Source organism: Paralichthys olivaceus, chromosome 23, assembly GCF_024713975.1.
Source record: "Paralichthys olivaceus isolate ysfri-2021 chromosome 23, ASM2471397v2, whole genome shotgun sequence".
Classification (NCBI taxonomy): domain Eukaryota; kingdom Metazoa; phylum Chordata; class Actinopteri; order Pleuronectiformes; family Paralichthyidae; genus Paralichthys; species Paralichthys olivaceus.
In genome coordinates this window covers 2289674-2315033 of record NC_091115.1, presented here as the reverse complement: position 1 = coordinate 2315033, position 25360 = coordinate 2289674, and the positions used below count along the sequence as shown (strand labels likewise).

Below are 25360 nucleotides of genomic sequence, written 5' to 3'. Positions count from 1 at the left end.
TTAGGGAACACTTGTTTTAAAGCGAGGCCCAGTCGTTCAGCCCATTGAAAGTTAGTAGCGTGGGGATTGTTGGACTGAGGCGGAGCACGGCTTATCGACCATGGCCGGGCGCATTTCCACTCTGGAGATGGGACGCCATGCACTGGGGCGTGCTGACGGCCATCCCCAGAGACGCCTGTCCAATTACAGCTCAAAATGAGCCGGGGGAGCGCCGAGATTGGGCTGGGTGCACCGAGGTGATGATGGAAGGAGCGAGGGGGGGGGGGCTCAGAGATGGAAAATAAGGGGGTAAAGAATATGAGTAGCTCTTGAAATTAATGGAGCAGGGTGGAGCGGGACTCCCAGGGACGGGCAGAGGGTCCGCCGACGACATTAACTCCGCCCTCCAGCAGCCATTGGAGGGACGAGAGAATCAGGCAATCTCCATAACAAGAGCACAAGGTTCCCCAGATTGCAGCGATTCGCTCATACCGCGAGCGACCTGGAACATCGACCACTGTGATGTACGGCGAGTTAACTGTGCGTGACACGATTAGAGGAAGCCAGACACCCCCGATGCTCAAAAGGACTCATAAAATCTTTAAAGCACGATCATTTAACTAAACTGAGGATTCAGGTTGCAATCCAGATTTCATTCTCACCCACGTCACGTAAAAAACGACAAATTGAAAGATTTCAGCAAAGATTTTAATAGGCGCCGGCGTTCAGAGGGCTTTCATTTGAAATGTCATATTTGGACGACTCTGCTCCAAGAGCTATTAAGCAGAAATGTGTTCGTCTATAAAAGAGCTCTTCTGTGTGTGATTGCCATTTAATAGCCGGCCATACGTTCACGCTCCAGTCTCGCTTTAATGTTGCAGTGCACCGGGGACTGTCAGCGAGCGAGCGAAGGGAACCCAGGGCCTCGAAACATCTCGTCCAAATTACCGTCATCTTCCAAAGCGCTGCGTCGAGGGGATGAGATGAAATGTTGTCATAATGTTGCTGTGGTGGAGCTCATTGCCTCCGCTCTCTGTGTGTGCAGGCACAAGATACAACACTGACTGGAAACGATAACACACGGACACCGTGCACTAGAATTACAACAATAAATCTGTTTGGATAACGGATGGTGATTAAATTAATAAGACTGGTTGTGTATCCGAAGCTGTAATTTCATTCTAATTCTACATTTTAATCAGAAAATAAACACGTACGAGTCTCATTTCTGTTAGATGAAGCATTTTAGTAGCCATGATAGAACAAACTGCTTTTCACAGGCTGGCAAAAAAAATAAATAATAATATGCATATTGCAAATTGTGCAGCATGGAAATTGTGAAATTTAAATTCAAAGATAGAAGAAGAACAGCTTCAAGATTTCAGCTTGAATCAGCGTCAATCTAAAAATAACCCGCTATCGGTTAAATACCATCAATAACAAAGTGGCACAGACAAGTGCACTCGTGTTCTATGGTTCACGCACAAAAACATGAGAGACGGAGAGAGAGAAAGAAAGAGAGAGACGGCGAAAACGCATTTAAAGTTTTTTTTTTTTTCTTGCCGGGAGTCAGCGATGCTTTTAATACATCCAGTCACATCAGTGGCACATTAAGACAGTGTAACCACGGCAACAGACACCAGGATTATGTCAAAGAGAGGCGCACAAAAGATCCAAAGATGCTTTTGTTTCAAGCGGCGGAGAGAGAAAAGAAAAGTGACGACGAGAAAAGACAAGAGGAACGAGTGAGGTTTCCAGAAAGAAAGCTGGGAATGAAGTCGGGGCTGCGAGGGCAGGATGTGCAGCACCCGCACAGAGTGTGTCTTTGTGTGTGTGTGGGTGTGTAATTGTATTAATCGCACAGTGAGGACATGAACCAGAGAACTACAGTCACCATCATCCTTCAGGTTGATCACTTGAAGTCATTCTAAGGGGGCGTGTCAGCAGAAATCAATTCGACCTGACGACTTTGAAAGAACTTCCTGGTTCGCAGCCTCGGGTTCCTCGGGCACGGCCCCGAGTCCCGGCTCAGGACTAAAGGTGACCGGGCTCTTGCAGGCAGGGCCCCTCGGCTCTGGAACTCCCTGCCTGAGGATTCAAGGCTCTTTCACACATCCCCTCTGTTTCCTTTGACTTTAACTCATCGGTTGATGACATTTATAACTTTTACATTCTTAAAAAAACCTGAACAACAAAACTGCAGGAAAGAAAAACGTCATTTTCTATTTGTAGACACGGTGGTTATGGTTTGGTTAAAGTTTTGTTATGAATATCTTCAGTCTTCTCTCTCTCTCACACACATGCTGACACACACACTCTCACACACTCACACTCACACTCACACACACACACACACACACACACACAGTGAATGTGATCTAATGACCAGGATGGCTCTGGGGTCTGTCTTGAGTCATATGACTGTGAGCAGGACATTAAGCAACAGTCCACTCCAATAGAACACACACTGTTTTCCTGCAGCTGCAGTTTCACTCTCTGCCTCCTTTAAATTCTCACCTGCTCCTCACTGCTCCCTCTGCACATTTCCATCTTTATTCACTTTTCTTTTTTTTTTTTTATTTGCTCGTCACGTGTCAAATTGCAGCCGGGTCAAGCAGAAGCAGGACGACTCTGCGCTGTGCGCGGTTTGCGGCTCCCTCTCCGACGTCCCTTTAAAGTCAACGAGTCGCCTCAGAGACATTGATAACAGGGTCACGCGATCACAAACCAGCCAATCGGAGCACGGATCTTACAGAAATGTGTCACGATGCCAGACGCTGAGATGAATGCTGCCTTGTCAAATCCTATTTTGGGCCAGAAATGTCTTTAGACAGTTGTGAGTATCTTGGAAATCCCACAGCGAGTTTCAAAAGTCTAAACTCTCTAAACAGCGTCGAAGCATAAGAGGAAGTAATAGTTGAATCATTTTCTACTGGAGAGGAGCAGGATTATTTTTATTCACCTCTGAAAGCTCGGCTGCTTCTTCAGAACTGAAATCTGTATATTTTCACACATCGCTCATCTTTGGCAGCGGGAGTTTGTCGCAACATCCGAAGCATAGCGGAGTTGGCAAAGGATCCAGACACACAGGATTTCATACAGCAGCATCATTTTGTTTTAAATGATCCAGATTGTTCCAGACTTTCTTAATTTTTGCACAGAGACAGGAGAAGGAGACGCAAAGCAGCTGTTCGAACGAGCCGGTGAGGGTGAAGCATGGATGGAGCAGCTGATGCAGATGTGACGTCACTTTTCTACCCGAACTAGAGATCGTCCCGAGGGAGCTGCTCCAAAACTGAACCAGAACGAGACAAAAATACAAGATACAAGAAAAACCAGAAGAAGAACTGAGCTCCAGAACAAATGCACTTGTTCTCAAAAGTTCCCTCTGATCCATTTTTGGGAAACAAAACAGGGTCTGACCTCAGCTCTCAGGTTCTCTTACCACGGCCAATTCAGTGAAGCTGCACCAAATTCCACACACTCACAGATATCAGAAATATAACCTGATTTATTTTCATCAAGATCCTTGAATTATTCTTTAGGAAGCTGCTGAATGAAAATGTCATAAAATGTCTTGTTGGGTTTAAGACTGTGATAAATAAATTCAAGGATCCGCTGCAGAAATGAATGAGTTCTCTCTTGGCCCGTGACCCAGCCTGCCGCTTAGTTTCATGAAAATCGGTTCAGTAGATTTTGCGTAATCCTGCTGATAAATAAACCGAGCAGCCAACAAACAAACGGACGGATGTGAAAGCTCCTCGGTGCAGAAGATCAAAACTTGTTTGTGCAGAAAGAATAAATCTAAACTGGAAGTATCTGTTTGAATTTCCTTTTAAAAAGTAAAATATTGTCCGTGATCGTTGTGTGTTTACAGCTGTGTCACAACATCGCTGTGTAATTCCACAAAGTTACCAACTTACAACATTCCCCAGCAGTTTAGAGACGCGGGGTTTTCCTGTCTGGAGCCAATCAGCCCTGGTCGTTACATCATGCTCTATCCCTGCGACTCCACCCTGCAGCGCCGCTTCCTCCTCAACGCTGTGTGTGCACGATCTGCTCTGCGGCCAAGGTGGAGCGTGACGTGTGCACGAGTCCGGTGTCTTTACTCTCTGCTTCATCTCTTCCAGCTGCTGAGGACATTCCCCCCCCCCCCCCCCCTCCGTGACCTCTGACCTCCGCCACACTTATCTCGTTTTTACTGACAAAACCACACTTTGAAAGAGGAAGAGACAGACAAACGGCCGCCTCGTCCGTCGTGACCAAGCCTGATTGATGACATGCACTGGTTAAGTAATGCTTTGGTTATCTGAGGGTAGAAACAAAACCATCTGATCTGTGTTACAGCTCATGACTATAAAATCCTGCTTTGTTCTCTACTTCAGCATTTTAATAAGACTAAGTAACCCTCACTCTCATTTCTCTCTTGTGCTTTTTCACTTCCTCCTTTATTTCCCTCCCTTCGCAACACTCCAGGGTCACCATCTGCATGGCAACACTCACAGCGTGACACTTCTTCCATAACCCAGGAGGAGGCAGAGAGCGACGGAGCACAGACCTCTGTCTCTCTCGCCCCCCCCCCCTCTCTTCTCACAGGCCTCCCATAATGCATTAGCTCTCCTTCCTATCCTCTCTACGTCTCTCCCCCTCGTCTGCAGTGTGACCGGTGTGGGTTTCTCAAAGCGTGTCTGGACACTTTCTGGAATGAAGCTGCTGACGGTTCATCTTCATGTGCAGGATTTGAATTTGACCTTTTATCAAACCGAAGCTCATTCGGAAAAACGCTGGGTTTTATTTTTTAGACCACGGAAAATGAAATGTCCCTTTGAAATCGAAGAAAGTGTCCTGTCCGAAAAACCGTCCTCGCTGTGACCGGTCACTTTTTCACTCGGCCTCGGGTCGTGCATCATCTGCATTTTTATTTGGCTTCACTTTCAGCATCATGCATCACACACACACACACACACACACACACAAACACACACACACACACACACAGATTTAATTCCCTGACTCTTTTTTCCCTCCTTCTCTTCACCAGGCAGAGCAACCAATGTTTTTCCTTTCCTTCGCTGACTGTCAAAAAAATGGAATAACAAAAAGGTGGAGGGAGGGTGGGAGTGAATATATGGGGGAGTGTGGGTGGGGTGGGGGGAGGTCCGATGTGTGTGTGTGTGTGTGTGTGGGGGGGGGAATCTACCACTGATAATGACTGTGAGGATGAGGAGAAATAAGAGGAGAGAGAAAACGAGGGATGTAGAGCGAGAAGGTGGAGGAGAGTCGTCTCTGTGCTTCTTGTGTCTCTTAAGCTATACGGCATAAAGACGGTTGTGTGTCGCTGGGGGAAACAAACAAACACACACACACACACACACACACAGACACATAAACACAAACACACACACAAAGCTTCTTTATGGACCCGGCCGATGTGCACACGGCGGAAGTACCTTTGAGAATAAGACTATAACAAAGTACAGCACTAAAATACAGCCAAAGGGAATGATTAGTGTGTGTGTGTGTGTGTGTGTGTGTGTGTGTGTGTGTGTGTGTGTGTGTGTGTGTGTGTGTGTGTGTGACAATGAGAGGATTGGTAAAAAAAAAAAAAAGAAAGAGCAGGAGAGATATTGAGTGCTTTGCTGCAGGTGGTGCATTATTAAACAGATTTGTCACTTTAGGCCGGTGGTGTTAAGTATATGTGTGCGTGTCTGTGAGTGTGTGAGTGTGTGTGTGTATGTGTGTGTGTGTGATCTAGATATTACTATACTACTAAAAATCACGAGAAGACGAAAGAAAGAAAGAAAAACTCTGTGTGGCGTTTCTTATTTGATTTACGGAGGCAGTCACATGCTACATTACCTCATGTTCACTGATTTTATGGTATTTGTACACACACACACACAGACACACACACACACACACACACACACACACACACACACACACACACACACACACACAGTCATGTGAGGTGTGTGTGTGTAACAGTTTTAAATATCTGCTGTTGTTGTCGACTAAGCTGATTCTTGCAAACGGCATCTCTGCCATGACGGAGCAACAACAAGAGACAAAAATAACATTAAAGAGACAATGTCCTCGATTTGCCTGCAGAGCGTCGTCTGACTTGTGGAAGAAATCAGGAACAAATGTGGAGGATGGGACAGACACACACACACACACACAACCTGGTGAACACACCCTTTCTAAAAGATGAAAATGACGCAGCGTGCAAGAGTAAAAAAGCACAACGACACCCGGGTTCGGCTCTGACAGCAAGAACTGCTCTTAGACATTTCGATGCTTATTTTGAAATTCATCCATTTTGATTCCTCGTGAGATTTCTGTTTCCCAGGATCCTCCAGGAGTAAAAGAAACAACAGTTTGGCCACAAACTTCTCTCGGCTGAAACCGAAGATAACTCGGAGGAATGTGATGACGACATCATCAGCTGTGAAAGAGGAATTCAGGTCCTTCACTGAAGTGAAACCGTGATTCTGCAATGAAACAACACTGAAGACAAAATGTAAAAAATCTAAAAGTGGCCTGGAATAAAAACCACATGTGGTTAAAAGATGAAAAACTACGAGCTTTTTAAGGAATAACCCAAACAGGAGGAAAAGAGAAACCTTGGACTGGATGATTTCTAATTAATGTCAGTGATTCATTACAACGGTAGTTTGATGCTTCACATAGTTGAAGTGGAGCTGATGTTATAAACTGAGCTGAAACTATTTGAAGGAACAGAAATGTTATCGTCTTAATGATTTATTTCATTAATCATCAATTGATAAAGTTGTCAAAGGAAACGTGAAGAAAACAACTGGTCATGTGACGAGCTTTTTCTCACGTCGAATAGACGATGCGGTAAAAAGCTGAGTCTTTGCAGTAAAAGTACCTCATTACCTCGGAAAAGTACAGGAAGTGTTCCACGATTTAAAAACGAGACTCTTGTAAACTATTTGACAAAACTTCAACCCTCACATCAGAGGTGAAATAATAATAATAATATCCACCTCTAAATGAAATAGTATCTGAGCAGCGACACACACCTGGACGCCCACATGCAGCTCTTCCCTTCTCTTTCCCTTCCCTCCTGTTATTTCTAATCTTTCCTCGTCCTCTTCCCTCTCTTGTCATCTTGCCTCCTTCTCTTTTGTGCTCGCTGACGCACTCTCGCCTCGACTGTGTAATTATCTCTCGCTGATTCCAGGGGGCTTGGAGGAATTCGGCCCTCCCTCTCTTTCTCCTTCTGCCCGCCCCGTCCGCCTCCGTCACTCGGATTCTGAATTGCCACATTGTTCCGCGCCGCCACAAAGCCTTGATTGACAGCTGTGGGAAGCGGAGAGTGAGGAGGGAGTGCACCCCGCGGCGCAGAGACCCTCCCCACCGCCGCCATCACCTTCATTTTCTCAACTTGTCACCCGGGCTTTTTCCTGCGTCGCGTCATTTAAGGAACGGCTCCAGACTGCGGCTCTATTTTTAACAACATCTTTTGATTCTACTTAGTAACGAGGCGGCGGATTCTACATCCCAGAACTTCTTTCAACGTGAATAAAAATGGTCCGTGTTCTTTCTCTTGCTCTCTACTTCTTAATCTCCCTCTCATTTGAACATCGTGAGCGACAGCGTTGACCTCCGACGCACAGATCCAACGCTCCGCTCTGGAGGACGATCGAAAAAAACCCAAAAAGCCTAGAAAACAGCCTGTCGGGACGTCACATGACTGAAATGGCGTCATCGCTCACATGCTGCAGTCGTTCCCCATCGTTCACGGAGCCAATCAGAGGCCAGAGACCGTCCTGCCTGATTTTATCAAACAGCTTCAGGCTCTTGTCACCGTCCGACACGACGTTTCGAAGCTTTATCCATCGTCCCAAACAAAAACAAAAAAAAGAAAGAAATCCTGGGATAAACATTGTAAACTTGTCGTTTTTCACCATTAACAAGCTCAGAGGTGATGATTATCGGCAGCTTGGGTCTGAACCTATCACTGCCTCCGCTGGATGTTTTCTCTCTAACCCTTTCATTAAAACCAGTATAATCCTGGACGGAGATAAAGCCCCGCACACACACTCTCACTCCTCGCTCACACACACACACTATCAGAGGGGATTTAAAGATTCAAACAGTGGTCTTGGTAATTAGGCGGATGGATTTGTGCCTCTCCTCGCGCTCCGGCGGGATATAAAGCGACACATGATGCAAGCGGACAAACTCTCTAAGTAGATTAATTAAAACCAACACTGCAGGGTCAAAGGTCAAGCCCCCTTTCGCTGCGGACCTCCGCTCCCCTGTTCCCTCCTGCCTCGCCCGGAGCTGCAGGATGGCACAGCGGCGTGCGTGGAAGGATTTATATGATTGGACGAACAGTGAAAACCCTGAACTCGGAGCACGAGCACAGAATTTCCCCATTTGACCTCGAATTTGGAGATTTCTCTCACATTTATCTTTGGCTTCCTGTCTGTGTATCTGCAAACCAGACAGTAATAGAATAAAACAACCTGAGCGCTCCTCTCTCCCTAATTGAATACAGAGCACACCTTGTGTTTGCTGTGTGTGTGTGTGTGTGTGTGGTAGCTGGATGTAATCAGATGGAATTAATATGCATGCTGTTTCTCATTATGGAATAACTGAACTGCACTTCAGATATGTGACGTGCATGGTGAGAGGCACGGACAGATTTCTAACATCCATCCACCGAGCTCTCTCTGGAAATAAGTGTGTGTGTGTGTGTGTACTGATACAGTATATGAAATAGCAGCGATAGTGATTGCAGAAGAGAAGATACGCCCCGCTGCTGATCAGATAACACTTGCTTTGACTCCTTATTACATTTAAACCAAATCAAATTCCACAGAGCTGCATTAATCAGCTAATTGTGCTAATATGCATATCATGGAGCCTCACTGTGTTGCAGCAGTGAGGTCTCGTCTTTCATCTGCTTTAAACTTTCCTCGCTTTGAAATCTTTTCTGATTCAAAAACCCTTATTTCGTTTGCTCGTAACAGGGCAGAAATCAATTTCCCCCAAAAAACAAGCGATTCCGCATGGGTCGCTCTGCCGTCGCTGCCGCTCGACCGGCGTGCGGGAAAATTCAAGTTCCATCTGCGTTATCACGACGTGAAATTTGGAAAAAAAAATCATATCTAACTAAATCGAGCATGTGTGTGTGTTTTTTCGCTTCCCATTGTTCAACTGCTTCTTGTGTCCCGGCAATAACAAGTGTGTTTGTGGAGTGTGCGTCCGAGCGTGACGGAGGTGAGTCTCATTAGTGGGAAAACGACGCACGGAGCGCCGGCGAGGTTCTTCATTATCATGCACGATTGAGAAGAGTGTTTGTGGGCATGATTGCTCCTGTAGGTGTGTGTGTGTGTGGACGAGGGAGTAAAAGTGTGTGTGTGTGTGTGTGTGTGTGTGTGTGTGTGTGTGTGTGTGTGTGTGTGTGTGTGTGTGTGACCCCAGGAGAGTGCGAGCGGCAGGCCGGCAGTAAGCTGCTCTTTATTAAGATGTGCCGTCTTTGGGGAGGGAAAGCTGCTCCTGCCTCTAATCTGGGAGAACAAAGGTTTAATAAAGAGAAGATGAGGCTGAGAGACAGAGGGAAGTATAAATACCTCTCCTCTCCTCTGTCCCTCCACCCTCGCTCCCTTTCCTCCCTGTTCCTCCTTTGCTTCCTTCTCTCCTGACGCCTCATCCGATTCCGTTGGCTCTCAAAAAATGTTGGATTCACTTTGCAAAAGTCAGCGAAAAAATATTTATGGATTTGAAAACCAAATCCTCACGTTTGACCTCTGACCTTTCACCTGTCGAGCGAGCGAGCGAGCGAGCGCGGCCGGCGATGAAAAACCAGTACGTCGATTATGAGTCCGTTATCTTTTGCTAAAATTAGATAAAAGTGACATTTTTATTGCTATCATGAGATCTGTCCCCGTTAAGCAAATAGACCGTGAGGAGAGGATGAGAGTGAAGTCTCCACTGCTGCTATTTATGAGTGTGTGTGAGTGTGTGTGTGTGTGTGTGTGTTCAGCACCATGCCCTATTTCTCATTCTGGATGGTCATCACTGCCTGTTTGGGAATGACATCATTTAGCCCCCCCCCCACTCCCGTGTCCATCAGCACTTCAGTAAAATTCGCCTGCTCCACATTGCTCCACTCATTTTCTATTTTGGATTTGTGGATAATGACGGTGGGATGGAGGGCAGCGGAGGGATGAGAATGATAAAGAGAGGGGGAGAGGCAGCGTTAAGAGAATAATCTGAGGGTCTTGAGGGTTCTGTCTCCTCGCTCCACTTCTAAAATAGAATTTGTGATAGTCCCCTCTGCTGCCGCGAGTCTGTCGAGGGAATAATGACTTATTTATCAAACGGCTGAAATATTCAGGGACAAGGCCTTTTTAAATTCCAGCTTTTAAATTCATAGGCTTTTCTGCTGAGATGCTTAATGACAGTGAATGTATTCATAGTGATTTGCAGGTCCGAGATAGAGCCGTGAGTCTAATAGCTGTTTGACAAAAAAGAAGAGTGCTCACTCAAGGCTGGAGCGAGTCAGAGAGGAGCTTCACCTTTGACCTGATGCAGGAATCTGAGTGAATCAAATCTGTATCAGGACCTCCTCCTGCTCCTGCCAAGAAATAAATGGCAGCGCTTTGCTGGAGCAGCGCTGAAAAAAAACATGTTTTGAAGCTCGGGAGATAAAATTTAATGTTCTCTAAACGCAGGCAACCAGCCATGAGTAAATGTTTCAAGATAAATTCCTGGAGGGGCGTACTTTCTTTTTTCTGGCAGCCTGTGAGGTTCTTCAACATTTGGAGGGGACCAAATCAGCAATGAGGGGGGGGGCCTGGTGGTGGGGGGGGAGGAAGGAGGGAGTTGGGGGGAGGTTGGGGGGGGGGGGGGGGGGGGTGATGGCGGTAAATGAGTGATATTCTTACTTCTATGCAGGAATGGAGAAGTTTGGAGATGGTGGTGGTGATGGACATGATGGCTCTGTGCGGGACAGGGGGTGGTGGGGGGGTTGAGATGTTCGCAAACACGGAGCAGCTCGCGTGCGTCAGACTCATGACAGAGGAGGAGAAGAAGGAGAGAGGAGCTCAGAAAGTGCACAGAGCGCCGCGTACCGGGGCGCAGATCGCAGCCAAACGGGCGCAAAACTGTGCGTAATTACGCACCGCTAAAGCCAGAACCAGAACCCAGCGCTGGGGAAAGGCTGCGTCCCACCCCTCGTTTTTCTCCCAAACACTTCTCCCCCTCTCTCTCTCTCTCTCTCTGTCTCCCTCTCTCTCTCTATCCCCCGCTCCGCTTTCTTCTAACCGCGTCACAATGGCGAGTCTATATGTGCAGAGACGCTTACCTTAACACGTTCCAGCTTTTCAGGGGGTCCAGGTCTGAAATTATAGAAACCATGGTCGAGTGGCTGAGCAGCACCGGGAGAGGGAGGAGGGGGTGCGGCGGAAAAAAGATCGAAAGAAAAAGCGGCGCAAAGAAGACTGTAAACTCCGGCTGCGAATGACAGCGATTGCTCGGATGCAACCCGTCCTGGTTGTTCAGTGGGTGATGAGCGCTGTCACAGCTCTCTCTTTCTGTCTCTCTCTCTCTCTTTCTCTCCCTCCCTCCCTCTGCTCTCAGTCTCTCTCTCTCTCTCTCTCTCTCCGCCCCCTCCTGTACAATGCCTGCGCTCTGCAAACGCGTCTCCGAGCTTCCTCCGGTGCCTCAGTCACAGAAAGCTGCTGCTGCTTGGAGATGCAGAGATGTACAGTAGAAGAGGAAGAGGAGGGTGAACCCCACCGAGGCTGCAACTCGTTCATTTACCCATCCTCCTCCTCTTCTTCTTCTTTTCTTAAATGATGGAGGGAAGAAGCGTTTTTTTTTTTGGATTTGGCACAGTGAAGCTATCCATCCTTCATTTCTGTCTGCTGGTCGGATGTGTTAACATTTAAGCTGATGTAACTTTATTTTCTTTTTTTGCAGGAGTTAAACTGTTTAAATTAAATCATCAACAAAAACAAAACAAGTTCCAAACGCACAATTAATCATGCGATGTTTTGTTGCATAATAAATTCCGACCTCATCCAAACACAACTGTTCGGAGTGAGTGAACGTGAAGTATCATGGCCGCCCTGCAGAGCATCTTCTTGTCTTTAAAAACCACCGTCAGCTCTGACTTCCTGTGTGACACCACCACATCCTGTTTATAACTGCTTTTTTCTTTTCTCTCTCTCCTCCCCTGGACATGGCAGCAGCTGCGTCATCCCCGTCGGAAGATGACAGGAACACAGCCAAGTCCCACCTATTCTGGGCTCCCATCTATTTGCTCATTGGGAAAAAACAGATGAGCCCCACGGAGGGAGGAAGGGGAGGAAGAGGAGCTGGGGGGGAAGGGGGGGGGGCAGTGTCAGAACTGTGTCTGTTTCAGATAATTGTCTGGGACAACAGAGGAGAGTGGGAATAAAAGTCTCTGCCAAAGCCATCGGAGTTGCAGCACCTGTGGTTTGTTGTTTTTTTATATAACTCAAAAGTCAGAAAAACATCTTTTAAATCTATCAACTACAAAATAACTCACACTTGCACGTTTATTTTTAGTTTTTTGCAAATCAGGCGACCGTGAGATGAATCTTTTCGGGATTGTGAGATTTCTTTTTCTAGGATTGAGGATTTCAGGTAATTCACCGCTGACGATCGATGGTTCAGGTGGAGAAGCAAAGAACAGCGAGTCTGGGCTGAGCACGCTGTAGGTGAGACGTAACGGTAATGCAAAGCTACAGCCCCGGTGCTCTCAGCATCAGCAGCCATACTGCACCGGCTTTAAATAGACTCAATTGGACATCTGCTTCACCGAGGAGGAGGAGGAGGAGGATGACAGCATCCCTTCTCCTCTTCCTCTGTCTCTATTTCTGTCTCTCGCACTCGTATCGACTCGGACGCTCGCGCAATCGCACGCACATCGGAGAGATCAAGCGGAGTTTATGCCTCCTCAGTTCTAATTTCTTCACGATAATCACGCTGGCAGGCCTGACGTCTCGGAGTAGGTGTCGGTGCGTCTGTACGAGTTAGCAATGCATATATATAGATATACACCTGTCTGCCTCAGAGAACAGAACCGGGAGGTGAGACAACTGACTGTTAGGTTTTAATTATCATCTTTCATCCGAGATAATGGAAGATCCTGTGAAGGGACGTTTGTCAAATCTGAAAATAAAAAGAGTTTTCACACTTTGAGCTCGGAGGAGACAGAAGGTTGAGTTAAAAACTGGGATTATGATGTTTGAAAAGTTGTGGGTGTTTATCGGAAAGGGAGGGTTCGACCCAGCGAGGCCACCGTGTTGTAACGTGGGAAATGCGAGACCTGGCGGATTTCTCAAGCTCTGTTACTCATCTGTCCCTAGATCCATCTTTCTTTCTTTGTCGCGTTCAAAAAGTTGCAACAAGTCTAATTACGAAACTCAAACTGTAAACGTTTGTTAAGATAAAACAGAAAGATGTCGGAGTATTAGCGAGCCTTCGATTTCGCGCCCTGGGGCAGAAACAAGGGGGCAAACAGATGCAGCCTGGTGAGTCAGGAAAAGTGGGGGAAAGGTGCAAAAGCCTGGTGCTCAGCTCGGATTCACACTCCTGCAGCTCTGAGAACTGGGTATGCAAATGAAAACAGTCAGCTGCCTCTGTGTGAACACACGCCCTGCACTGTCACTGCTGTTTGAACTCACTGATCCCATTATTCAGCAAAGGATTTAAAAACCCTCGGACTCTTTACTGGCACACGCGCAAAAAAAAAACCACTCAGTCAGGCACGCACATTTGCTCCACATGAAGTGGCCACAAAGCACACGCACGCAGACGCAGCCAAAACATTATCAGCATGATAAACACCTTGTATTTCCTGCAGCTCCTTTATTTGACAAAATCGAGCAGATCTGAGGACAAGCCTTGAGCTTTATGTCATCATGCATCATGTGATGTGCATTTCAAATCTAAACACTGTCAGTGTATCTTCAAACCACCCACTGAATACAGATTCCTGTTTTACCTCAATCCATTTTAAAAAGGGGGGGGTGGGGGGTTCGGAGATGAGAGGGAAATAAAAAATAAGCAGCGGAGAGGATGTGGATGAAATAAGTATAGGGGGATTATTTCATAAACGACAGAATTTTCTTTTCTGTGTAAGTCATTTGATCCTGTGAAATATGCCTAAAGCCACACGCCCACGTGCTCATTGTCTGAAAAACGTTGCGTTTATGAGAAACTTCCCCCCTTTTTCAAAAACAACGAGCGCCGCGTTTGGCTGCTCGACTGCACGTCGGCCCCGAAAACCCAGGAGGAGGAAAAGGAGATTTCAGTCGGGGGGGGGGGCAGGAGAATGGTTTGTTTGTCCCGTGCCACGATCAGTGTGCTGCTAAAATGCAGAAGGTTCGCCGAGCGCTGCGTTCGCTTCCAGGAAGGTCGATGCAGAGCAAACAGAGCGGCTCAGTCTTCCCATCTGGAAGATCTATCTCCAACAGCATCTCCACTAATCTTCATTTACACCAGCAACAGTCCTGCACTCTGACACTCTCACTGGGAGATTCCTTCTCTTCCTGCCTCCATGTTTCTGTCCTCTTGTACGGTACACGTTGGAGTAATTCATTTTAAAACCACCATTCACAGGATACACACACACACAATAAATAAATAAAAACTAACAAGGGCTCAGATGCCGATTGTTTGGATTTTAAAGGCCGCATTTTTTCTGTTTGGTCGACTCTCACTTCTCTAACCAGCAGCAGTTTTCAATGAGGAAGCTTTTATAAACCTCTTTGTGTTGCCTCTGCACAATCAGGGAGCAGAAACACAAAGTTAATGACGACCTGAAGAAAATCTAACATCTGAAATCGATTCGTAAAAACAGTTTTTACAAATTTTCAGGTTTTCTCTCCGACAACTAGCTAACTTAGCAAACATGCAGGGCTCTACCAGAGGTGAGAATTTGTTTAAGCATCGTCATCATGACCATCTGACATCAGACGCCTCAGCTCCAGCAGTTCCAACTTTCTTTCTCGGAGAGTCTGTCAGCTACGCCCACCCACTACGACTCACTGTTGATGTTAATCTGCCAAAAAATACAGAAAATATACAACCGCTCCAAAATCTTACCCATCATTCCTGAAATGGTCAAATTATCACATGATTTCCAGCCAACAAACCTGGCAACCCGGCCCGTGTCTCTCTATCTATTTCTCTCTCTCCCCCTTTTTCTTTGTGGGTGGGGGGGTGGTTTGACAAACGATCTGCTCAGAGCGAGTGGAAAGGAAATGGAGAGAGGAAGAGAAAGCGCTTGGCAGAGCAGCGTCCAGGAGAATCGGGCGAGAGAGAATGAGCGATTGAACCAGTGTGGGAGAGCGAGTGGGTGAGGGAGTGAGCGTGAGAGGAAAGAGAGGTAGAGGAAGAAGAAGAGGAGGAGGAGGAGGTTGAGGATATATTTAGAGCTGCTCCTAATCAACTTCTCCGTCAGTTTGTGTCTGTGGGGGCGAAAGAGAGAGCGAGCGAGAGAGAGAGAGAGAGAGAGAGAGCCACGCAAGTTCAACAGTAAAAATCAATATGCAGCCCACTCGCTCACTGAGAGCAGCGGCCAGAGAGGAACACAGGCGGAGAAAGTGAAAGAGGAAAAGGACAGGAAGAGGCAGAGAGGGATGAGGCCGGGAGAGTGGAGGAGAAGCATTTTGGTTTAGTTGCTGTAATCGGAAGCTTCACACAACAGACACATACAGAAGTGTTTAAAGATAATTATTATAATAACCACTGCTCTAAAGTTTTTATAAAACAAACATCGAATGTCGGATAAGACCAAGTGAACACCAGTCAGACACACTTCGTGTTCCGAACTTGAGATCTCACAGCGTCTTCATGATCAGCGGAGGGACTCCTCGTCATCATCACATCAGTTTTGCCCTGGGGAACGAAATCTGCAATAAAAAACACAAGCAACCGCCGGGAGGAAGATGCACCTATTGAAACTGCTCGAGTCTCCAACCGCTGAACAAGGACCATAGATTTTTATCCTTATTTTTACTGCAGTCGCGTTAGAAAGGCAAAGTGACCAAATCCAAAGAGGAAGAGAGCCCAAACCTCCACCAAGGCCCCAGAGTCCACTTAAATTAAATCAAGCAGCAGCAAACTACACACACTCAGAGATACCAGTCCTCTCAATGTGCCAGAGCTTCAAGACGGTTCCACTGTTTCCTGGTAAATCGGGAAAAAAAAGGTCAAATACTATGTTGTCCTAGCTGCAACGTCCAGCTGACAAATGAACCAACACAGGGAAAAATGATGTAGAGATAAAAATCAAAAACCCTGTCCTTTAAAATCCAACTGAAAGTTGTTTTTTTTTACATAGAAACGAACTGAACAGCTGCTCACACTCTTGAAAATACTGTTTGTGTTAATGTTCCAGTGGTTTAGCTTCTCAGCTTCCTGCAGAGATGCAAATGTGCGCTCTGGGGCGTTGCAGTGCACAGTGACATCACTGGGTGTGGCTACAGGTGCGTTTTAGTTTTATATTTTATAGTTGTTATATTTGTTTTCTGGCAGCAGCTCCTCTCTGTGCGACTGAATCCATTTGCTTCTTGTATGTTGGGAAATGACTGTTTAGCATGCAGCCAATCAAACCAGAGCTTCTTTCCTACAAGCAGAGACGCCAGTGCATCTTTTCCCTGCACCTCGGTTTGATGAAGCAAACAAACAACAGAACCACTGCTAACAAGCTCGTGAGATAAAAGAAGCAGCAGAGGTCTGCTCACAACGTGTCTCTGTGCCCCTGATGGCTCTGATGTCAATTATAATCTGCCCACTCAGAAGCTGGAAGCTTCAAGCTACAAATCTTCTGCAAGAAAATAACGGTAGACCTTTAGTTTCCGTCTTTCAGCGATTAAAAGTAGGGATGAACATTTTTAAAGTCGCTGTTTGGCCACAAAACGGCCTGAAGAAGTGAAGCTGTGGCTCAAATCAAAGGTTTATTAACTTTTTTCAGAACAAAGCAGCGTCGTCCGGGAACATAAACTCCCGTTTGTGTGTGTGGATATTGATAAGTCTGACTTAAGGTCAATACTGTGTGTGGGCTATAATGACGCCAAGATGCAGGAATGATGGCAACAAGACAATTAAACAGAGAGGGAGTCAGAGGGTTAGAGCTCATATTCTGTACATCCTCTGGTTTTTAGAACCACAGCTTTTCGCTTCCAGCCGCCCGACGTCTCTCATTAGCCGATAATCGATCCCCTCCCTGTGCAGCCCACACACAGAGAAAAGGCAATTAGAGCATTGACCAAACGATTGTGTGAACTAGTGATCGATAGCTAATCATCTGCCACCTGAGAGGGGAAGGCAGGGGCCGAGGGGTGAGTGGGTGAGTTTTGGGTGAGGGAAGGACGAATTGGCGAGGATGGGAGGGTGATGGGTGAGTGACAGACGTCAGGAGGAGGAGGACTGCAACTTCACGAACTTATCAACATAATATTAAATCATGATTGTACACGTGTTAACTTTGGTCTATTATACCTGAGAAGAACATGTTTTTTTCTGCTTTGGCACTAAATTTGCTTATTTACTCTCAGAAAAACTCTTAAAACACAAACAGAACCTGAACTCAAACTGTGGCTTCATCTCTATTATCTTTGTTTTCTCGATTAACTGCCTTCTTTCGTTATTTAACAGGAAGTGCCCCGACTCTCACTTCCTCTGCTTCTCTGCCAGAGCGAGGTGGCCTCATTGCTTCCTGTATAAATCCAGTAAATTTAGTCTCTCTCTCTCTCTCTCTCTCTCCTTCTTTACACCTCCTCTGTGCTTCATTGTCTCTCACTCCCACTCTCTCTCTCTCTCTCCCTCCCCCCCTCCATCTCCGTGTCTCCGTTTCATGCCGTTCACCCAATTTCCTCTCCATCTCTTTTCTCAGTGTGAATAGCTTAAAAAGCATTATGCACCGCACTGATTCACTCACATCATGAATAAAATACTGCTACCAGCCACACAGGGTCTAACCAGGCTTTGACACAGGTTTTCAGAGGCAGATACCGGTGTCAGTATCTCAGAATAAATACCCCGGATCTTTAGAATAACTACGTTTTAATCCTTAAATTCTGCAAAAAGCATAAAGAGAAACAGAAAAACCAACAGGATAAAAATATTCAAACTGTATTTCACTTTATAATAAATATATAATCACATGATGTAAGGAGCTGCTTTATAATTTAAATGTTAATGTCCCGGTTCTCTTTATGTCACACACATTATCATCACCATCGTACCGGCGGGTCTGTGGAGATGGTCGATGCATCATGAGACTCTTCGGTTACTTTACTACTCAAACAAAAATCCTTCTTCAATTCATCTTAAAAGCTTTTTTTTCAATTTCTATTAATCAGAATAAACTTGAGATGTGTTATTGATTAATTTACATCTTCACTTACATGTAGAATGTGTGGGGGGGGGGTTTACGGCAAAGAAGGTGTTTAAAGATGGACGACGTTATTAAACTAAAAACAGATTGTATCTCAGATCTTCTGGTGAATTTGTTTTTAACGTATCACACTCGTGCTCCTGTAATTTATTCTGTCATCACGTGGAATCAAAAGGTATTTGGAGCTGCTCTATTTCTTCCATTAGTCACAACCAGTTCAATAAAAAAAATAAAATAAACTGTTTTAAATTAATTTTATTGCCTTGTCGGGGGACAGATGACAGTTTCTCATGTCAATGAGACGACACCAACAGCTTCTGTATGAGCCCCCCCCCCCCCATGGCCTCTGCATTGATCTGGAAACATAAATCAGTCGGTGGAAGCTTTTTTTTGCTAAACAACACCTGATGGAAAATCTCTCTTAGTCTCAGGTGCTGTGGTCATTTGTGCTGAGAGGTCAGAGGTCAGATGGAGCCGGAGCCAATTACAGAACCTGCAGAATCAACACGAGGAGGAAACAATCTCCAACCCCATCTGTGGACCCTCGCCTCGGGGGCCCGGTCACCGATAACTGCCCCACCTCTATGTGCATGCGCGCACCTGTCCCCCTCCGACGCTGTCACTGTGCACGTGTGCGTCTTTTATTACGTTCACACACACACACACACACGGAGGTGTCAGTCCGCAGACGTAGTTCTCAGCATGCTGCCGGTGCAGAGGTCACTGCAAGCCAGCACACTCCATTTCCCAGGTTGCCGTGGGGCCGGCCCAGGGCAGGACGCCACGGTGTTCGCTAGTTTGATGAAACATGTCTGACACAGAGTGTGTGTGTGTGTGTGTGTGTGTGTGCCTGGGAGGGGATGAAGTGTATGCGAGTGTGTGTGTCGATAAAACATATAAAAGGTTTTTTTTTCTTTTCCTCCACTGTCGCCAAGTCCGCCCTCGTGCAGGGACCTGGTTTCTCTCTATAATATCGTCGGGTCTCGACCTCACACTGTAAAGAGCCATGAGATAATGTGTGTTGTGATTTGGAGCTATACAAATAAAACTGAATAGAAGTGAATTATGGTCTTTCTAGTTCAAGATGGCACACGGGCGAGTCAAAGGCTCATTCATCACTCGGTGACAGAGTGATATTTATGGGTGCGAGATGCAATTGTGTGTGCATGTGAGTGTGTGTGTGTGCATGTGAGCGTGTGTGTGTATTAGAGAGAGGGACACAGACTGGAGGAGTGTGAAAAATACAGAGAAGCAGAGAGAAGAGGAATTCCTTGTCAAGTAAAGGCAAGTCTTACTGAGGTTTACTCAAGGTGCACAGTGGTTGCTGTCAGTGTGTTTACACGTCCAACATTCGCTTAGTTTAGCTTTTGTTGAATACTTCTTTCCCCCTGAACTCCAACAACAAGCAGGTCGAGGGTATAAACATCTTTTCATTAACAGCAAACCTAAAATTATAGTATAAAACTGGTTTTAACTGACATTTTTCTGTGAGTAAAAAAAAAAGGTTTTACTACCTAAACCCGACTGAAAACCTCAAATATGGCAGAGATCATTAGTATGTGACGTTTCCTCATCTAACAAATATATAAAAACAAGCTGAGACGTCACGACTCCACGATGACGTGGCTCCAGTCACTTCTGCAAAATTCTGCTGTGCCGGCGTTCATCTCTAGAACGTTTCGCAAAATTATACAAGCAAGAAATTTGGCGGTTCTCCTATCGCATATGAAATATGCAGCAGGAGATTGTCCAGGTCAGACGTGTTTACAGGAAATCGTGGGGAACATTCAGGCGAGGGGTGGAGCCCGAGTAGAGCAGCAGGAGGCAGGACATGACATGACGTATAAATTATTCTGCTGTATTCTCACTCGGACATTTCACTCAGGGGCAGTGGAAGCATTCTCTAGAGAGGTTCAGGTTAAATATCCTGACTTCAGTGCACGTTGATAATTTCCCCCCGCAGCTGGATTATATCAGATGTTACCGTCCATTAATGATTACTTCCTAAATGATGAATGAGGTAAATGTTCATCACCGTCGTGATCTAACAGAAAAATGATCCAAACCCTGACAGGAAAAGGCCGGAGAGGAGCAGTCAGTCGCCGACTGGAGCTAAAAACAAACTCCTAACTAAGCTAACCGCATTATTAAGAGCCAGGCGTGTCATCATCTCTGGATGAGCGCTTTAAAGACCAAGACTTCTTGTTTCTAAGCAGTGGGTGGGAGAGAAAACAGCCTGCCAAGATATTGTTTCGTAACATCCAGGCTCCAATCCTGACGACCGTGAGCAGGTTTTACTGGCCGAAGAAAATTGTTGCCTCGCTGTCAGTCCCACAGCGATGCCATCCCACGCACGCTCACCTCTGTGCAACCCGCTGCAGGGCCACGCGAGGAAAGAGGGGGGGGGAGGAGGGATGGAAGGAGAGGAAGGAGAGGAAGGAGGGAGGGCTCTGAAAAACAAAATCTGACTGCAAGGAGGAAAACCTGCAGAGTATTGTGTCACTGCTCTGCCAGAGCACAGCAGCTCCCATCGTCCAAATGTGTTAGCAATAAAGTTTAGAGAAAACACACACACACACACACACACACACACACACACACACACACACACACACGTGCACACGGACAGTGTGGCCGAAAGAACACGATCATCTGTTTCTCGTTGTTGAGGAATCTTCTGAGCTGCTTCCAACTCCTCACCCTTCCTCCCCTGTATCCTTCCTTTCCTCCCTACTCCTCTCTCTCTCTTTCTCTCTTGCAGTGTTTTCTACTATTCATAATGAAAACACACACACACACACACACACAATGTTAAACAAACTCACAGCATCACAGAACGTACAGTCGTTAACAGACATTTTTTCTATGGGATACAAAAAAGGTGTTGAAGCCGATATGGACACAAAAGGCTGAGACGTATAGAGACTGTGGCTCAGGAGGTCGAGCGGGTCGTCCACCGACCTGACGGTTAGCTTATTATTCTTACATGTTATGAAGTTAGTAGAAACCTTCGGTCACCTCCGTGAAATGAAAGTGAGTAAATGTGGGAAACTTCTACTACATGAGTGGTCTGACTATCAGGAGTCATGTGACTGGAAGCTACAAGCTGTGGTTCACATCAGGGAAGAGGGAGGTTGAGCAGGGAGGGGGGAGGGCGGAGGAAGGGGGGTGTTGGACGCTAAAGCCGAGCTGTCAGAGCCTCCGGGGTCAGAGCTCCGCGGAGAAGAAAACACCGACTCAGCGTTCACGTCCAGCGGCGGCCGCATAACTGCATCACCGAGCCGCCAATACGCTCCACGATGACAGATTGCATAAGCAGCATCTTATATTTATTTATTTGTACTTGTCACACATGTTGTGTGTTTGTGTTAACGTGTCAAACGCTGTGACGTGTGAGTGACCGAGCTCAACTCCAGGGGGTTTGAAACTTTCACGATGGTTTTGTCAAATTTCACGAGGAGGCCTGCTACGGGCAGATCGTCCGCAGGAAGTTTCCCCTCGAGCCTTTACACATATTTACTGAGGATCTATTGAGCAAAGCTCCTCCACTAAACCTGACGTCACATGAAGGCAGACAGACGGGAGGAGGGACGCCCTCGGATGTAACAGACGTTGCATTGAGCTGATCCGTCCAACTCGTTTGAAGTTTACATCCTGGAGACACACAGAGGGATCTATCAGCGGCGTCTAAACTCTGTCCAACTGCATTTCCACCACAGCACGGTGAGCGTGCAGAGCGCTTTAAAATCCACAGGAAAGACGGTCGGAGAATCATGTGGGGAAAAAAAAGAAGAAGCTGTTGCTTTCGTGCTCAGTGTCTGTGTTTTGGTAAGCGAGGTCATGAGAGGAAGGTGAAGAGATGATCTGCCTCCTCCTTCAAACACTGCCTCTCTATCCCCAGCTCTGTTTTTAAAGCCGGGGCAGCATCACATGATAAACTGCTGCTTTTAAGAGCTTTTAGAAGTAAAGAAACAAAAAAAACAACCCCCCCCCTCCATTTTCCTCTTGTTCTTTCTCAGCATCCTCTACCTTCCCCCCACGCTCGCTTGAGCAATCATACGGCTGCTATTCTTTATGCATGCACATGCTTTCGTGCCCCATATTGGATTCTCCGATACAAAAAAATTAAATAAAATAAAGTGAGTGAAAAATGAAAAGAATATTGCGAGCTAACAGGTTTGACGTGGATATTCAAATGTGCCTCTGTGAAGTGTGTTGGGGAGAGATGAGTGCTGCTCTGAGGTCAGCTCCAATACCGCAGGTCCAGATCAACATAAAAGGGGAACGGGCTCCCCACGTCTGATCCAGAGTCAGTTCATCAAATATTAATACTGCGTGTGGTATTCCTGGAAGCGTAGCCCGACCCGAATACAATTACAAGCAATAAACAGCAGTTCTGCTTTAATCACAAGAGCAACGTTTACATGATTAATGCAATAAACTCCAATCTCATATCGTTGTTATGAGCTCAAGCTGAGAGCATAGTGCCAGCGTTGTGATTATGCACATGATTATGTTGATTTTTTTATTTTTTTATATTACCTCTTTTCATTTGGCTTTATCACGGACTCCAGGATTTTCGGCGTAGGTGAGATAGCTGAAATCCGTCCAGCTTGGAGATGAAGCCGAGTCCGTCTGCCTCCTGTTCTTCCGTCCTCCAACATTTCTGCACAAAAGATATAGAAGGTACAGCTCGTTTATCATATGTTCTCTAATTATGATTGTATTAATCCCCCGATTCCAAACTTTTTTCCATTCCGTGTTCCTTCTTATCTCTGTTCAGCTACGATATCGTAACAAGCGGATCAACACGAGGGGTCAAGAAGAGGGAGAACACGGCCAGTTCAAAGAGGATCAGGTTTTCCTGAAGTGGTTTTTATTGGAGTTCCTGACTGTGAGGGGAAACTATGACATTTACTGGCAAGAGGGAAGCAAAGCAGCTTGACTGGGATTGTTAAGGACGTTTCAGAAGCGGTGGCAGGAAGTAAATGAAAAGAGAGAGAGAGAGAGAGGCGGCAGCAGAGCAACCGAAATCCTCGGAAGACTTAAAAAAGAAAAACACTCCTGATTAGGCAGAATCAGCGAGCGAAGGACAGCATCGGTGTGATTGGAGGTGGCGGTTAGACGAGTGAGGAACGGTGAAGAGGCTCTCGACGCTGATGGGCGACCCGACTGCTGCTTGACTCACCTCCGTAACAAGATGCAAAAGAAACCCACCCGCTCCCAACCTCCACACTCACACACCAAACACCACCTACGCTCCTCGAAAAATAAACGACAAAGTACAACGTTCGTCCCGAGCTCGGGGGGCGACATGAGACAAATGTTTTGGGTCGTGCAAATTATGGGTCTTCAACAAGAGGTTGGGATGTTTAGGTGTGTGAAGGAGGTGGTTTTTATGAAACCACACCGACTGACAACAAACCAACGAACCAACAAAAGGAAAGGCGTGAAACACAACCTCTGTGGCGGAGGTAATTTTGAGTTGTGTGTTGTTTCGATGATAAATGCTGCTGGGGTACTTTGCAGTTCCCCCCCATGACCTCAGAAACAGCAGTTGATCGATCTCTCCCGTTACACTTGTTCTCAAAGCTTCGGGGAGATTCCACATGGTCTTAATTAGCAAGTAGAATAAAATAAAAGTTGTCAAGGAGCCGTCGATATTCAAGGTTTCCATTATTCTGGGCACTTCGAGGACTCCTTGTTCTCGTTGGCCTGAAAGTTGAGCTTGGCAGTTTATTCTTTATCTTGGAAACAGCAGTTGACAGACCACTAACCTCTCGGTGTTTCCTTACTACGTTTCCCTGGATCTCTCGACACAATCTTGGAATGCGAACGACAAATTATTGTGTCACTTAGATTTGAGGTTTCGTTGCGTTCAGTGGGAGTGTGTTCCAGTCGTGGTGACACATGAAGGGAATTATCAGGGGGATTTACGGCTGTGCTTTATTACCAGCATGATCTTTGGAAGTAAGTGTTGATTGAAGACTTGCTGTCCTGTCCTGTCCATTTTTAATCTCCTGTTGGAAAAGGAAAACCTCCGTCTGAACTGCCAAACGCTCAGATTCGAATATATCCAACTCTGAGTGAAAACTTATCTTTATGAGGTTCTGTTTTCACATCTGTCTTTTGGTTTGTTTGTCATCGGGATTATTCAAAATCTACAGAGTGGATTTTCATGAAACTTGCTGGGATGGTGGGAAATGCCTCAAGAAAGAACTGATTGAATTTTGGATTTCGTGGATCCAGACAAAGTGGTGGATTCAGCCGGGGAATAATTCATGGATCTTGATGGATAGAATCTGCCACTTTAAGGGGGCTGAAATCTCCGAGTGTGTGCGATCGCTGAGGTTTAATTGCTCCATCGGGGGGGGAATTCAAACCAAAATGTATTCAGGTCAAATTATAGCAAAACTCAGCTGCAGCTAAAGGCCTAAAATTGTCTTCCCACAAGTCACATCAAGCGAACAGGAAAACGTACCGGACTGGATCTGACTTTACAAAAGCAAATTGGCGGAGCTCATCTATTTCTACTTTCCTTCCTGGACCAATTTTAGAGTTACACATGAAAAGTGGTGTAATCTGACCAGATGTTTGTTTTCCTCTCAGGTGAAGTCAATTTAATTTGCTTTTGTTCGGGAGGATGCGTTGTTCTCACAGCCCGTTGAAGACGGGGAACGGAAATGATTTGTTGTTACTTTCAAACACAGGATTGTGCCGAGCTGGAATTAGTGTTGATAGAGAGGTGAGCGATCCAAATAGCTTGTTAGTTCACCACCAGGATGGAAGTGCTGTGTTAATTGTTCAGCCATTGAAACATGGATGAGCTTTAATTGTTTGGTTGATAAATAGGTGGGGGGGGCTCAAAACAAAGCCAAGTGGAATGCATTGTTTAATCGAGTATATTTATTAAACTCCAACAAAACGCTCAGAGCAGCTGACCTCATACACCTCTATTAAACT

At 46.0% G+C, this 25360-nt stretch overlaps 1 protein-coding gene across 10 annotated transcripts in view; it reads right to left on the bottom strand.

Annotated features, from left to right (window-relative positions):
* Nucleotides 1–23035, bottom strand: part of celf2 (cugbp, Elav-like family member 2) — a 174599-nt gene extending 151564 nt beyond the window's left edge. For 8 of the 10 annotated variants that reach the window (XM_069519761.1, XM_069519766.1, XM_069519767.1 and 5 more), the window contains exon 1: nt 11327–11667. In XM_069519761.1, the coding sequence (XP_069375862.1) occupies nt 11327–11379 (53 nt within the window). In that variant the 5' untranslated portion in view covers nt 11380–11667. Of the gene's footprint in view, nt 1–11326; nt 11669–22939 lie in introns of those variants that run through there. The other 2 variants (XM_069519756.1, XM_069519763.1) reach the window with 2 other exon arrangements.
* Nucleotides 23036–25360: the final 2325 nt, after the last annotated feature.